Genomic DNA, 16,129 nt, shown 5'->3' on the forward strand with positions numbered 1-16,129 from the left:
TTGTGCTACGAAAAGATACCAGTTGCATGTTTTTGTTGAAAAAAAAATAAAAATTAGAGAAGATAGCAACCACAAAAACCAGAAGCAGATATTAGCTCAGCGTCTAGTCAATTCAAATATGAATAGACAAAACTGCACTCTGTGGCTGTTTAGCTTGTTTGTTTCCAATGTTAGCATCAAATCTGCATTAGCCGCTTCGATGTGGTTTGTCCATGCAGACAGCTCTGAACAAGGCAATAAGTAATGTTATTCATAAAAAAAGACAAAACCACATATGAACTGAAAATGTAACTTGAATTGTTACATTCACAAAATTTAGGAAAATTTGAAGACGTTTCCAAGTCGTAAGGTTAAAAAAAAGTGGAGCTGAGCAATGATTTTATAAAAGTACAAACATTGACCTAACAGGAACAAAGCTATACAACGGAGGCTGAGAAATAACAATTCTGTGACTCCATGAAGTTCAACATATTTACGTTCAGGTGTGGTACTTTTAAAGTGAACTACTAAACCACATTTGGCTAACATAAGCTAACTAACGTAGTACTATTCCAACTGCTGGTTGTTTCGCTCATCTAGCACTTTAAATGATAGCATTTTTTTTGTGTGTGTCTTTGCTCCAGAGTCTTCTGTAAGAAACATATAAAACACAAGTTGGTTCTTTGATATGTTCAGATAAATTACATAAAATTCAGTCCAGTCAAAATCATTCTAAATTAGTCAAAAACACTTTCAGTAAGGGAAATGGAATAGCAGGTAGAAATAAAACAGTATCTTGAACAACAATGGCTTCCGTCAAAAGAACATAAAAATGTGCTTGAAATCAGAAAGGTGAATAAAGGTCCAAATAAGGTCATATTTTGAAGTCTAAACGTGATTGAAAGACGGGATTGAGGTCGCTAACACAAGCTAATAAAGCCTGACATTCAGAATGTTTGCTTAGGCTAAATTTGGACAGAACATATGAGATCCAGAAGTTACATTTTCACCAACAACTAACCTGTCCAACAGCACCTACGTCTTTGTGCTAAGTGTTGTTGGACAACTTTATCTCCACATCTCAGATCTGTCTTAAGCACTTCAAGGTCAATTTGTGACTTCGGTAAGCACATATTTCCACTGGAGCTTCACAAAGAAATTCCACTCAGCAATTCTGGAAATTAATATTGCAAAAATAAAAAAAAAACTATATATATATATATATATATATATATATATATATATATATATATATATGAGTTACAAAGAAAAAAAAAAGAGTAATAGTGCTGAGGAATGAACGCTAGGCTTAATTAATTGAGTAATTTGAATGTTTTTCATCTTTCTCTGAGAAGCTGCTCTGACGGAAAGACATGACAGGACTATGAATTTTTTACACGTTTCAGACAGCGAAGGACAAGCTTGTTGCTGTAAGACACACCATTAGAAATTTTTAGCACATTATGTCCTTTCGCTTTGCTAGGTGGTTGGCCTAGCAGCCGTGTTCGTTTATGTATTTCAGACCTTGACAAAACCATGATGTCGCCCTGGTTTATAAAATCAAGGTCTGCGGTGGTGAGAAGCGTGTTTTATTTCTCACACTGGTTGTTGGCGTCGCATCCAGTCCCTTTTGAATGTTTTCACACCCCTTAAACTTGTCCACATTTTGTCACGTTAGCGCTTCAAACCTCAGTGTACTTTATTGGGATTTTATGCGTCAAACTAACATAAATCAGCAAACGTTGAGAAGTTGAAAGGGGAAAAAGAAGACATGGTTTTAAAATGATTTTACCTACAAAACTTTGAGCACTGTGACATGAATGTCTATTCAGGCCCCTTTACTACTTCAAAACAAAATCCAGTACAAGCAATTCCCTCCCGATGTAAAAAGTGAGGGACACATTTGTAAAGAAGACAGTTTACTCATCCCAAACTTTGAACATCTTATGGATTTTCCACTTCAGAACAACGCACTACTTTATGTCAGTTTTATGGATGTGAAATAAAATACTCTTTAGTTGACAAAATGTGGAAAGGTTAAGAGTTCAAAACCTTCTTTCAAGGAACTGAGGGAAAAGTAAAAAGCAAATTTTTTTTACTCATGCAACTCAAGTTTCTCTTTTGAGTTTTTTGGTGCCATTTAGCGTATTTTTTCATCCCCAGTATGTAGAGACAGCAGCGCTGAAACGTGGTTGTCTTTAGTTATCAGTGTTTCCTGCCTCAATGCAAAGACAAACTCACTGCTTCCTTCGACCTCCAAAATTTGCTGTATGGACATGATTCATTCAAACATCAAGAAAGACATGGAGGGGAGGGGAAACCTAACCCAAAATTCATACACAAAGCTGAAGATTTTACACATCTTTCTTCAAACATAATACTGTCATTAAATTTGTTATATTGCTCCTTAAAAAAATGATCAGATGTCGTCCATGTCTACTAGCCTAAAGAATGAAACTCGTAAACGGAGAATAAAGCAAACGTAATGATCCACTTTCCTCCATTTTATGGAGAGTGCAGACAGTTTGTGGAAAAACAAAACTAGTCAATAATGTTTAAAACACAAGTAAACATTGCACTGACACCCATTCATACCTTTGGCAAACAGAATATGGCGTCTAACAACAAAAGCAGTAAAATTCAGTTTCAGTACACTGAAGGAGATTCTTCAGTGCAGGCACCAAGACGTTGATGATAAACAATGCTGCGAAAAAGCATTTGCCCCCTTACAGGTAATCTTTTGTTCTTGCTTCTTACTTAAATGTTTCAGATTATCAAACATGTTTGTACCCATTAATAAAGATAACCCCGCCTAATTACACAAAAAAAGTGTTTAAGAAACAAAAAAAAACAGCCATCCTACCCTTGGAGGCAAAATAGTTTTGATTTTGTCACATTAGATGTTCCAAAACTTTTTTTTGTATCATCCAGAGTTGGACTCGCAGATGTGCTTCATAAATTGTGTTTCTATCAAAGTTTTCCAGAGTGCATTTTGAAGTATTGTATACTTTAGAAGTAGAAAAGGTTGATGGAAACAGCAAAATTTACAGTAGTGTTTTCGATTTTGCAAAAAAAAAACAAAGTTACTTCACTTGCTTGTGTTGGTTTTTGGCTGTCAAAATAAAGGGCAGATGGCAGCACATTTGCCTAAAAAGTTACGATGTAGCAAACTTGTACCTCACTTGACCAATTAGCTGTTTCCGCTGTCGGTGCGTGTTAGAATTTTCTTTCTCTATGTCTCCTTACAGGCGGTAACATCGCCAGTATGACTTGACATGACGGAACAACTACAACTCAATAGCTACGCATTCCTGAAAACCTCTCCATTTTTCTGAGATGTGCGGTCCATGCTAGCTTCCAACCTCTACTGCCTTACTGCTAGTTATGTGTAACCTGAACACCTGACGACATTACGCTGTATATAGCCTGGTTGATTTGTTCCAAGCCAGAAGATGAATGCATAACTAATTTGCATTTTCTTCTTTTTTGCGACATTTAAAAGGTTTCCTCAAAAATGTGTGACACTTGGACAGAAACATAAGGGTTAAATTTATGTGCTACTATTAGCACATAATCTAACGGGACAAACCCCTTTTGGAACAAACTTCCAGAAAACCACAAAACTGCCGAAACACTGAGTTCCTTTAAATGAAGGCTAAAAACATTGGTATTTGTTTGATGATGGTTTCTTTTTTTTTTTTTGACAAAATGTAATATTTATTGCTTGTTTTATAATCGATTATATCTTAACAGCCTTAACTGCCTTGTTGCTGAAATGTGCTCTGAAAAGTAAACTTGACTTGTTTGATCTGAAATATTGAAGTGCGATGCAAAAGAAAAAACTGTAAGGGGGGATGAAAAGTTTACAGCACCATTACTTACACTTCAAGAACGACTAAATACCGTTATTACTTTAGTTTCTTAGTACTGTTCATAAAAAGCCATATAATTTGCTTACACACTCCCAACAGTTTTGAAACTGCAAACCACTTCTCTTCTTCATCATCTGTACGTGTTCAGATGTGAGCTCGCCTCATTTAGTCACTGTACCAGGCTCTAAGCTGGGCAATGTGTGTGTGTGTGTGTATGAGAGGGAGCTGGAGGGGGGGTGGGGGAGAGCATGTGAATGTGAACAGTGCTCCACTGTCTGATAACAATAAGAGTGACTGCATGTGTCGGGGGGACATTGTGTGTGTCTGTGCGAGTGTGCTTGTTACCTCATTTACATAGATCCAATCCCACCTAACCCGAGCCACACACACACACACACACACACACACACACACAAATAAAACACAGGGCAGATAAAAAAAAAAAAGCGTACAGTCTCCATTCAGCGTTATGAGGGTGATAAAGTACATAATACATCCTAAATCTGTAATCCCACGCCACATTTACACCCAGCATATTACTTCCTGTTTAGTATCAGATGCCGGAGCATGTGATGTGTAGAGTCGGCCAGTCAGTGGTTCAGACCAAGTGGTTTGGCCTAGTGGGGAGTTGCGGGGCAGACAATGGCCGCACTGTGCAAGCTTGAAGTGCCGTCGGTGTCGATGACTCTGCCAGCAGCTGAGACTGGCAGACCCAAAATGGCGGAGCGCCGGAGAGCCACCCCCCCCCCTCATCACCCCCCCACCGGCGCTTGTCACGGTTTAAAACAAGGGGGGGGCGAGTTTTTGATCCTGTTTGGATGCGGAGTGGTGCAGCTGCGCCTGATCCCTCCACCCCCCGGCGTCGTTTGCACTCTCGCAGGAGGTTGAAGGGCACGAGAGAAGTTCGGATGGAAGTCGGTGAAGTCCAGTTTTGAGTCGAGGCAGAGATGACGGGAGCCACGAAGAGTCCCGAGTGCAGTTTCTGCTCCTTAAAAAGCAAAAAAGAAAGGACTCTCACTCCAACTATTTCAGTGGGAAGGGGGGAAACTTGCAATTAGGTGAGAATGATATGGACTTGGATCATGAAAAAAAAAAAAAACAATTTTGCAATTGGGGTGTTTCTATTAAATAAGAAATTAAATTAAAATCATGCATAAATAAGTTTTTTCATGCAGTAAGTCATTAAAAATCATGGCAACAACAGATGTAAAAAGTTACATGAGATATTAAAAATTCAGCCATGGTGCTAGCGCTCATCTCTCAGCCGTCAGAGACGACGTCTGCGTCTTATTCAGGGCCTGGAGCAACAAGCTCCTTATACTTGGGAGTGGCTACATACTCGGCACTTTCAGGAATTTGTAGTCAGCGATTTTTACAGAAGAGCTTTGGATTCAACACATTTCATATGAACTGTTCAATGCTATGAGAGCTGTGGTGTCTGAACAAATGGAAAACAAACCATCATCCTCCCACTACTTTCTGTCGTCTTCTTCTTCGTTGTAGAAGACGAGCAGCAACACCCAGCTGGTGATCACATGACTTGTGTGACGCAAAAAAAAGTGTTTCCGTCGCACATTAAGTCGGAAAACCACCTCCTCCATGAGCAAAAACTTTTCAGCAAAAAACATGTTTTCCAAAATTGGTGTGTTAAGCAAATTCAATTTCGTAATTTAAATTTGTGCAATTATATGGTCAATGGAAACACAGCTAATGAAGGCATGGCACAACATTCATAGTGCCTCAAACACAAATACTGTTCTTTTGCATTTATTTAGTGATTTATATCACTAATCTGCGCACCGTACCTATATTTAGTCATATTTTAAACATTTTCTGATATGTATAGATGTTCCTAACAGTGTAGAAGAAAGCAAAAATAACATTTCTGATAACGTCAGCTTTGTATTTTTCTTTACCATCAGTAACTGAAATTTATCATGGCAGCAATAAATCAAAATTCTTATAAGAAAATTTTAGCGGCAAATGATAAACGATACAATAAATGCCCAACGCTGCTCGTAACATCCCCAAAGTGAGCAACATGAGCAACGCAATAAAGAAAAAAGGAGCAACAGAGGGAGAGGAAGAGACCTGCCCATAAAACTCACTCTTGTTCAGATGACAGTCACACAGCTGTGGAGGGAGAATGACTCTGTGGGCAGAGAGAGGGAGAGAGAAAAAAAAAAGAGTCACATTTTAGATTCTCACACCAAAGGCGTCTTCAACCTGTTGTCGAATGTGCGCACATCGATGCCTGTGTGTTTGCCCTTATCCGTTCTGATCGTCTGTCCGTCAATCTGTTCCCGGCACAGTCTGTTTGCCAATCTGTCATATTCTGTTTGCTGGATAAGGAGATCGGGGGGAATCTGTGTGTGTGTGTGTGTGGATGTGTGTGGATGTGTTTAAACAGTAAAAATGCATCTGATTCTGGGTTGGCACACTTGTTTGCTCACAGCTGAAGACGAGTGTCGTGTTTCTGCTTCGCAAACATATGGAAGGTGAATTTATGGTTTGGGGACAAACACCTTTTTATTAAAAAAAACAACAACAACTCAAAAACTGTAGTAATACTCTCTTTAAAAAGTCATAATCAGGGACATTTTCACCTAAACAAACACTCAAATAGTCTTTGATACCATGATGTAACTAGCACTATTTCCATGTTTCCTTTTTCACTGTAAAACATGATGCACTCCTACAAAAACTTCCTACAAACCAAGTGCCACCTAAAAAAAAATTAAATAAATAAAAGAGGCTTATTATTTCTTAAATACATGTTGGGAGTTTTGAGTAATGTCTACAAATAAAACCAGCTCTCATTCACCTCAGTGAGGCCTGCGGTCTATGTGTGTAAACTCCGTGCCCACCTGTGAATAGCTTGTTGATCCGGAGCTTGACCTGGGGTCCCTCCCAGACGCCGGGGATCCCCCCTCCTTCTGGCTGCCCACAGAGGACGAGTCTGAGCAGCTACTGTGGACTGAAGCAGAGGGGTGGGGGGTCCAATCAAAACGGAGCCGCAAAATGTAGAACACGTTCAGCACAAAAACACACGTTTTCCATGGAGAAAACCCCCTCTCAATGAATCATTTCATACAGAAGGGGGTGGGGGGTGTCATTATGCTTATTATTTTTATTTATTAGTAAGCATAGGGAAAGACAACAGGATAGAAAGGATTTTCTTTTTCCCCCCTTCATCTGTACTGGTGAATTTCTAACACCAGTGTCTGTCCCTGAGGACATTTCATGGCCTGAAATCTGCTCAACAAGACACCTGGTGGGCAGAACGCGCATTACACTGAGGTGTAATTGGGGAATCACTTTCAGACAGTTCTCTTCAGAGACGTGGATGGATCTTTAAAAAAAACAACAAAAAACAGAAGACTCATAACAGCTAAACTCTGCGGCAGCAGTTTGCAGAGCATGCTAGCCTTCTTTTCCCCCCTCGACGCTCATGAATGCACTCCCTAACTCCCTGTATTTAAGAGACAGATTTACGAGTGTGCTCTAGCTGTTGTGAATATGTCCCTATCTATTTATATCACGTCTCTCGTCTCTGTTCCTTTCAGAAATCGTTGGTTACTTTGAATTTGCTCAGCTGCCAAAGGCCAACGATGTGTTTTTCTGCAAGATCGACAAAGATGCAATCGAATCCCCGCAAAAAAAAAAAAAAAAAAGCTACTCTGAAAGTAGATAAGTCAGATAGTTTAGTGTGCATATTACAATGTTTCATTTTTTGAATGCTGCATAACTAAAAGGAACAGCGTGTCCCTCGGAGAAGACTTTAGTTTCGAGACCTCCGAAGAGGTGCGCTGACTAAACAGATAGAACTGCAAATGAAGGAGGGGGGGAAGACGTCTTCTCGGTGTATCGCCCACAGTGATTTCATCAACCATATTAACTTTTACAGGAGGATAATACGTTTTCTGTTAAGAGATTGATCTGCTGCTCCGAGCGGCTCAAAAACAAAGAAATTCAATTAATGTGTCCGAAAAGCTCGTTTTTTTCAATTACGGCGGGATGTTACGGCCGACTATTACAGGCACAATCAAACAAGAGGTGCAGGCGAAACATTACGCAATGTATGCTCCATTGCTCTCTCCTTGTGAAAGTGCATTCCAGGCAGAAACTCTTGAACTCCATTAGTTACTTGCAATGGTGTGCGTGTCACTTGCACTTTTTCCACATATTGGGGTCGTGTTAAAACCCCAATACAATTCCAATAAATTAAGTGTAATTTATTGGGAGTTTATGTGACAGAAATTTGAGAAGAAGAGGAATTTGTATTAAGCTCCAGGAGTCTTTGGGGTTGGACTATAACTGGCTGAAGTCTTGATTATACTTTAAGAGTGTGCATTCACACCTGACCTATTTAGTCCGCTTTAATCAAACCAGACTAGGAAGTCTGGTTTGTTTGAGTAAGTGTGAATACATAATCAAACTCTGATGTGGACCAATAAAAACCTAGGTCTTGGTTCGGTTGAAGTGAACTCTGGCGCGGTTTGAATGCATATGTGAACGCCAAGCGGACCGGAGACCGCTCCAAAAGCAGGAAGAGGACTATAGCGCAGGGTATTCTGGGTAAATATAACCCAAACAAACACGAGAGTCTAGTGCCAGCATGATCTTGTACCAAGGAAAAAAGAGAAATCCTACAATCGCTAAAATCGCCACTCCATTTTTGTGAAGAAGGATTTCAGTGTCGTTTCCTTCAGTGGTTCTTGGTTCAGTGACACCACAGACGAGGGGAGGAACTTTTTTTTTTCGACAGAGTGCAGTGTGAAAGCGAACTGCAGCAATTATGGACTCCAGTCGGGCAGAGTCTACCAGACTATCAGGTGTGAAAACACCCTTAACATAAACCAGTGCATGGTAGCTTTGCTTTTATGTTTAGGCTCATTGACCAGCTGGAAGGAGAAACTCTGCCGCAGTAAAAGGATTTGAATACAAAGGAAATTTGGAACAAATTATTCATGAAAAATGCAGGTAGAAAAAATTTCTTCATAGAGCATTTCTAAACTATTCGATAGGCCGTCCTGAAAGGAAAGGAAGCTGAAATACCGAGGCGCTAATGCTACCGGCTGGTGTTGGCAAGGCAGCCAATCAAAGAAAGCCATTCGTTTTCCTTTGTGCTGATTGGACTGTACCCCCAAAAGCAGAGATAAGGAAGACAGTAGAGCGGTAGGGTGAAGATGGTTTTCACCGTACATCTTTATGCACTTTGAGGTATATTTAGTGTTTGAACTAATAAAAAAGTGAGTTTTCAATGTTTCATGACATCATTTCCCCTTCTGTTCACCATAACTTGTCACTTCATGTTGATCACATAATATCCCAACAAAATAAATTGAAGTTTGTGGTTTGAAGGTGAAAAGGTGTTGGTGGTGTAGACACTGTGCTCCTACCTCTGTCGCTAAGACTGCAGATGGAGTCCAGCTCTGATCCCGGAGTTCCTGTAGCGTCCAGCAGAAGCTTACTGGAAACTCCCATGCACAGCGACTCCTTCAGACACAGCTCTGAGAGAGAGTCAAAAATATTCAGAAAAATCACTTCAGTGAGCATTTCCAGGAATCATTTCTCCCCTACGAATAGCTACGCATTGTCATCCAAATCACTGTTAATAATCTCAGGAACATCCCATGTTCTGGCTTCACTGCTTGCATTTGTTTGTTTAGAACAATTCATTGTTTCTGGGGAACATTACCATCTGAACAGAATTAATCCCTTCTTATAAGGACCTTCTGAGCACCATATTGCAGGGAGATACTGAAATCTAAGCCAAGAGCAGGAAGCGATGCTTGAACACATGATATGGAGCAGCTCGACGTGTTTAGAAAGCTGAGCATAAACAAAGGGGGAAAAAATGTCAAACTGAAACCATTGTTTTGGTTTCCATATGTTTTCTATTTCTAGGAAATGCTAGTAATACTGTTCCACTTTTTGAAACAAAGAACATATTTGCATCTTAAAGTTTTTTGTTTTTTTTTAACTGTTGGACTCCCTTGAAAAATACTCTAATACCAACTCTCCAACAGTAGGTGGCAACAGCAAATATAATGGAAGAAGATCCTGAACTTTTCTAGTTTGACTTTTTTTTTTTTTTTTTTTTTTTACATTTTCTAACTGTTTCCTTTCAGTCAGTGACTCTATTTAGATTCACCACATCCAAAATTCAGGGTTCTGTCAAGTATGGCGTGTCATCCTAGTTTTACATCCACCACTGTATTTCACCTTCAGTGTTGCCTTTTTTTTTTTTTTTGCTGTAGTCCCAACTATTTTATTCTTCAAATGAAAATACTTTTTAAGATTTTGTACTTTTGCAATAATGCTAAAGAAGCTCAAAAAGCAAGACAATAGGCCTTGATCTGAAGAAAAATGTTGTGTTTTTGAAGTGTTACTTCAAGCTGTTAGCAACATTCTATTTTTTTGAAGTAGAAACTTAGGCCATAGGCCTACCTTAGTATAGGCCAATCATAGCATTTTGAAAGTTGATGTGATGTGAAAATACTAAAATATTAAGACATTTATTCCCGTATTTTAACACAAACAAACAAGTCCAACAAAGGTTTGGACTTGTTTGTTTGACTTCACTACTTTCAGTGTATGAAAGACTTGTAACAATGGGATTTGGTGATTGATGCGTTTGGCACTGAAGTTTATAGTGTACCTGTATTGTTTATGGCGTGTGTCCACAGCAGATGGGCTATGTCATGAGCCCAGGACTCCCTTCCTGCTCTATTCTGGGCCTGAAGGGTGATACAGTCTCTGGTCCTGGGTGCCTGTCGGACCCAGACTTCAAACTTCACTCCCTCATCACCGACATTCTGAGTTAGACCCATTTCACTCATCTGTCGGAAGAAGAAGAAGAAGAAGAAGAAATCGTGTTTGAATTATTGATCCAAACTTTGCCATTTAAAGAAAATAGCCTCTAGCTTCTGACCTTGATGCTGTGCTTGTAGTTGTAGACGGTGCGACCTGGACTCGGGCTCTTCTGCTTGGTGAAGATGATGGTGTGCTGGTAGAGGAAGACATTCCTGACACCCGCCCGCTTCCTCCGAGGTCCCCCGCACACGGTGAGCTCACCCTGCCGCACCAGGTCACCGCGTTCTGCCACTGAGATCTGAAAACAGAAAAACACATTAGCCTCGGGGCTTATATAAATATATTTTTAAAGAAATTTTAACTATAAATAAGGGTTTGTCTCTAGAGGGATGGTATAACCTCTGTTCACCTGAATTGCTATCAAAGACATTTGGGTCTAAAATTCCAATGGGACAAATTTTGAAAACCTCCGAAGACGCATCTTAGCCACCTCTGTTGCCTCCTTTAGGTGATGTGGACTCGTCTGAGCTTGCTTCGGATGACAAATTTTCTCACTGACCTCCAGTCCTTTTAATTTCTTGCATGCAAAACCTCATTCCTTTGGTTATAATCAATCCATCAAGGCCAAAGGTGAGAGTCACAATATAGGCACTTGAAACTAAAGTCAAATTTCTTGTTTGTGCACACAATCTAGGCCAATAAAGCTGATTCTGATTCTGTCAAAAGTCTTTTTATTCTCCTGCCAAACCAGGCCCCTTGTACCCAGTGCCGCTTCAGCTACCAGTTTCCTAGTTTGGTGTTCAAAAAAAAAAAAAGAAAAAAAAAGAAAAAACATTTCATCTGTAAAGATTGATAGGCCTTGTTCACAGTCCAATAAAGAAAAAGACAAAGCAGTATTATTATTATTCCTCCGCTTTCTATAGAGGCAAATGCTGCCTTCGCGCAAGCACTTTTTCTTATCTGTTGGATCTTTGCTCTAATTGGCCAAATGAGTCATGTCTTTTCGCGAGACATGTGACTTCATTGTTCGCGTCAATTACAGGGGCTGAGACTTTTTTTTTTCGTGCTGTTAAGACTCATAACAAAAGGCAGACAGACACTCGTAAAAGTCAGAAATTGCGTAGCGCTCCTACGGAAGGAGATACCAGGCGCAAACAAACGGCGAAGAGCGACTGGAACGTTTCGTCCGCCGAAGCGGATTAAAGAGTTATGGCGATTTACTGACATGCAGCTTTATTTTTACAACTGTGGATAGGTGAGGTGTGTGTTGGTGGGAGGGGGGGGGGGTCATCATGTAAGTGAGGCTTCACATACATCATGAGCACCCACACACACGCCCACTGAAAAACACCTGCACTTGTAATCACTTTTTACCTGGAGAGCTGTCAATGTGAAGAGGCTCCAGTGGAAGTGTTTGTGCACTCCTAATCTCTCCCCTCATATATAAATTGTGTTTGCTTGTGTGTGTGTGTGTGTGTGTGTGTGTGTGTGTGTGTGTGTGTGTGTGTGTGGGAGTCCAACGCTTGTCGTGACTGCCTCTGAACGATGCCGCTGCGTTGGACTAACAATGTGAAGGTCAAGAGGAGATGTTTTTGTCAAAGAATTTCTTCTAAAGTCTAAATATATTCAGAAAAATCCACAATAACTGCACAATCTGCGAACATTTCCACGGTCTGAACAGGAAAGCAATATCTTTCTTCTCGTTTTATTTTTTTTTATTTTTCCCTCTGCTTGTAAGTGTCAAAAGGTGGGCGAGTATTTTCTGTAACATAAGATAAACAAAGGTTTCAAAAGTCTATAGAATATTTATCTGACTATTTCCATGAGGAAAACCTCAAGTCATTTTAAACAGCAGCTATCAGATCTAGAAAGGATCTAAACTTTTGTTTCAGTAGTTTGTTTGCTACTGCCTTGGAAAAAGTACTGAATATTTACAGGTTATTTATTATGTTACAACCACAAATTTCAATGTGTTTTTTCCTGGGATTTTATGTGACTATAGACAGAACACATTACAGTGAACCCTCCATCTATTATGATCCGATACCAAGTGCATATAGGGGAAGTATGACCGATATCGATACAGATAGTTTTTAGTTAAGTTTGATATGTCAATAAACTTCAGAGCTTTTGTTTGTTTTTGTAGTTTTTCTTTTGAATTATTTTGTCAAAAACTTGGGAGAATCTGGACAAAGTTTATACGTGTCTACAAAATACTATAACATGATAAACTGGAACGACAGAAACACAAAGAAATTCTTTGCATTTTTTCCCTGAAAAACAAAAAATACATATAATTTGAGAGCAAAACAAAAAATCTTTTCTGAGGTGAAGTTGAGTTGAAATTACTAGATGGAATCACACTAGTGTCGATCGATTGATACTGATATCGACTTGATATTGATAATGTTGTTTTTGGATCGATCCGTCCACCCGTATGGAACAGTATTTGCAGATTTTTCTGTGAATCCAAATTATTTTCGGAAAATTAGTTTGTTCCCAGATTTGTTTGCAGAGTATATCTAAAATATTTGAAAGAAAATGTAGCTTGGGAAGCTGAAATATTAGCTGGAACGCTACTTGACACTCTATTGGCTGACATTTGCAAAGCAGCCAATCCAGGAGCGCCTCTAACTGTCCTTGGGTGCTGATTGGCTGTACACCCAAGAACAGAAATAAGGAACATGCAATATTTAATAATGCATATTAAGTATTGTTAATGTGTTTGAAGTTTTAAAATGTGTGTTTTTATAGGCAGTCTCAAATATTTACGGATTTCAAGTTTTTCTTTGTAAAAATGGTGAACTAAATTTCGGTTTCCTTCCAAATGTCCAGTTATGTGTTACTTTGTGTCACATAAAAATGTTCACAGAATATGATGCAGTTCTTAGTTGTAACGTGATACTATTTCGAAGTTAGGGTATGAATGCTTATTTTTAAAACAATATTTAAACATTGTGAACGTAATGACTACTTGAATCTCTTTTAATTGCTGAATAAAAACGGATAAAAACTGAAGTGAAAAGATTCCCTTCCCTTCCCCTCAGCCTGACCTCATCAAAATTATTTAGGTTTTTCCCATCTAAGAAAAGAAAGTGGGACTTGTCAGTTGCAGACTGTGAAAAAATGTGGGACAGGCACTCTCACCGGACAGCCGACGATGAGGTCACTGGCCCTGAGGTCCTCGCCGTGCCGCTGGGCGTGTCTCAGGACGGAGAGGGCGGAGTCTGAGGCCAGATTTAAACCCCCCAGCTCCTCCAGGGCCTCGCAGTACTGCTCCAGCCTCTGAATGGGAGCCTGCAGGCAGTAAGGGAAAGACAGAGGGGACAGGGGGGACGCCTGGGGGAGTTTGGACTTTGGGTGGGGGTGAGGGGAAGACAAGAGCAGAAATGTAGAAACAGAATAAATGCCACCTCTGTCTCTGCTTTGGGTTCACATCAGAAAAAACTGTCTAGTGTGTGAGTGTCACTCTCTAACACCAATTCAAAAAACTGCTGCGGATCAGACGTCTCTCCGTGGCAACCGAATCTGCTGACACAGTGAAATGTCTGAAGCTGCCCAACAGAAACTCCTCAGGGACTTTTCAAGGAACGATTTAAAGAGTTTGAGTTGTAGCCTAAAACTTTCCCAGAGGTCAGTCTGATTGGCAAACACTCAAAAATGCAATTCATGAAGGTCCAATCATACAAATTGTAGAACTTAAAGGGGTAGCTTACTATTTCTGAAGCTAGTTTCTGCTGGAAGGTAAGAAGCAGTTCATGTTTTCTCTGTATTGGGTAACATAATGGAGTCTTCATTTAGTAAAAGTAGCTGGGTCTGGAGGATAATGCTGCCAGCCTCTACGGCAGTGGTGTCCAAACTTTTTACTACTATGCTAAATGCAGAAACAGCAGGAGTTACATCCTTTTAGAACCTGGAAGCCCCTTAATTTTCTCTGGAGTATTAAACTAAAAGCTACTCAGCTAATAATCTGTAGTCAACTCTAAGCTCATGAAACATCATGGCAGCTTATGGTAACACTATTTTATAAACCTATAGAAATTAAACTATTTTGAAGTAGACATGCTAACTCTCAGCTAAACTTAGGGTTGAGTTAGTTTGCACTTCATCAATGGTGTTTCACTTTTGTTTTTGTTTTTTTCATTATTTTATTATTTTTTTAAATTACTTTATGATTTGGTTAATTGAAATAAATCAATATGTTCAATGTGGATATACATAGACATCAGTGTAAATATCTGCTCAGTACAAAATGTGTGGTGATATAAAGTTTATTTTTAAAGAGTATTTGAATAAGTTGTGACAAAATGTTTGAAACAGGGGAAATCAAATTTGCTCTGATTAGCTAAAGTTAGCTTGATGCTCTGGTAAGGTGTCCTTCCTATTTCTCCAAACCTAAAATGAAAGACATTAGGAAGTGTTTATCTTTTAAGTTTCTAACATCAAGCCTCCTACTAGATATAAACTGATAGTATAATAATGTAATAATGGGGCTGTATGGACATCCAACACTGCGACAGACTGGCGACCTGTCCAGGATGTACCCCGCCTCTCGCCCGGAACGTTAGCTGGAGATAGGCACCAGCACCCCTCCCGACCCCACTGAGGGACAAGGGTGTTCAGAAAATGGATGGATGGACATCCAACAACTATTCGTGTTGCCATAACAAATTCAACCGTAAGTTGAAAAAAGCATAACTTTTTTTTCTGGATGCTATATTATGTTTAGAGTGTAGAATATTAAATTGACAAAACAAAAAAACAACAAAAAAAAGATTTTTGGATTTTTCAGTTTTCAGCTAAAGCTATTCAAAATGAACTAGTCTTAACTGGAGTTTAATTTGGAAATCCCTTTTCATTCTGAACCTCCCACAACAACAACAACAACAACAAAAAACACGAACAAGTTGAAAGCCTTGCTGCTCCTGTTTTCACTCCCATTAAATGATCACCATCAGCCAGCATGCCGTTCCACAGCCATTACCATAACCATAAACCTGCCCATTCCCATTATCTACCATGTGTTCAAGCTGCTGTAACAGAGGCAGGTTGTGCCATCACTAGCTCACGCTGCCACCTGCTGGTGGTCGGCCGCACTTTCCAGGACTCCCTTCGAGATCTCCGGCGCTTTGATCTCTTCGTGTAAAGTCTTGGTGGTAATCTCATCATGCTGTTGGTGGATTAGTTTTAGCTAATTGTAGCTTGGATGCTCAAATTACTTTCTCTATAATCTGCCCTTAATTGGCTTTTCTGGTCTTATATTGAACGTATAATTAGCATCACTGTATACAGCTTAATTGCTGCCACTGACAAATAAAGCTACTTTGATTGGTTTGTGCTTGAGCACAAAAAATACTTGGACTGATATTCTTGTTTTTTTTTTTTTTTTTTGGGGGGGGGGGTTTTTTGAAAAAATTTTTTTTTTTTTTTTTGGCCCAAAGTGTTTCCTTTTTTTTTTG

The 16,129-nt window shown here is 39.5% G+C and overlaps 1 protein-coding gene across 3 annotated transcripts in view; it reads right to left on the minus strand.

Moving 5' to 3' along the window:
* Window positions 1-2,325: 2,325 nt before the first annotated feature.
* arhgef40 (Rho guanine nucleotide exchange factor (GEF) 40) overlaps window positions 2,326-16,129 on the minus strand; it is a 57,933-nt gene continuing 44,129 nt past the window's right edge. For all 3 annotated transcript variants that reach the window (XM_015038847.1, XM_015038846.1, XM_015038845.1), the window contains exons 21-27: window positions 13,818-14,024; window positions 10,789-10,968; window positions 10,516-10,696; window positions 9,254-9,364; window positions 6,719-6,828; window positions 5,960-6,003; window positions 2,326-4,839 (exon numbers count right to left, since the gene is read on the minus strand). In XM_015038847.1, coding sequence (XP_014894333.1) covers window positions 5,977-6,003; window positions 6,719-6,828; window positions 9,254-9,364; window positions 10,516-10,696; window positions 10,789-10,968; window positions 13,818-14,024 — 816 coding nt within the window. In that variant the 3' untranslated portion in view covers window positions 2,326-4,839; window positions 5,960-5,976. The remainder of the gene's footprint in view (window positions 4,840-5,959; window positions 6,004-6,718; window positions 6,829-9,253; window positions 9,365-10,515; window positions 10,697-10,788; window positions 10,969-13,817; window positions 14,025-16,129) is intronic.

Source organism: Poecilia latipinna, unplaced genomic scaffold (assembly GCF_001443285.1).
Source record: "Poecilia latipinna isolate Pla-1442-1.1 unplaced genomic scaffold, P_latipinna-1.0 Scaffold455, whole genome shotgun sequence".
Classification (NCBI taxonomy): Eukaryota; Metazoa; Chordata; class Actinopteri; order Cyprinodontiformes; family Poeciliidae; genus Poecilia; species Poecilia latipinna.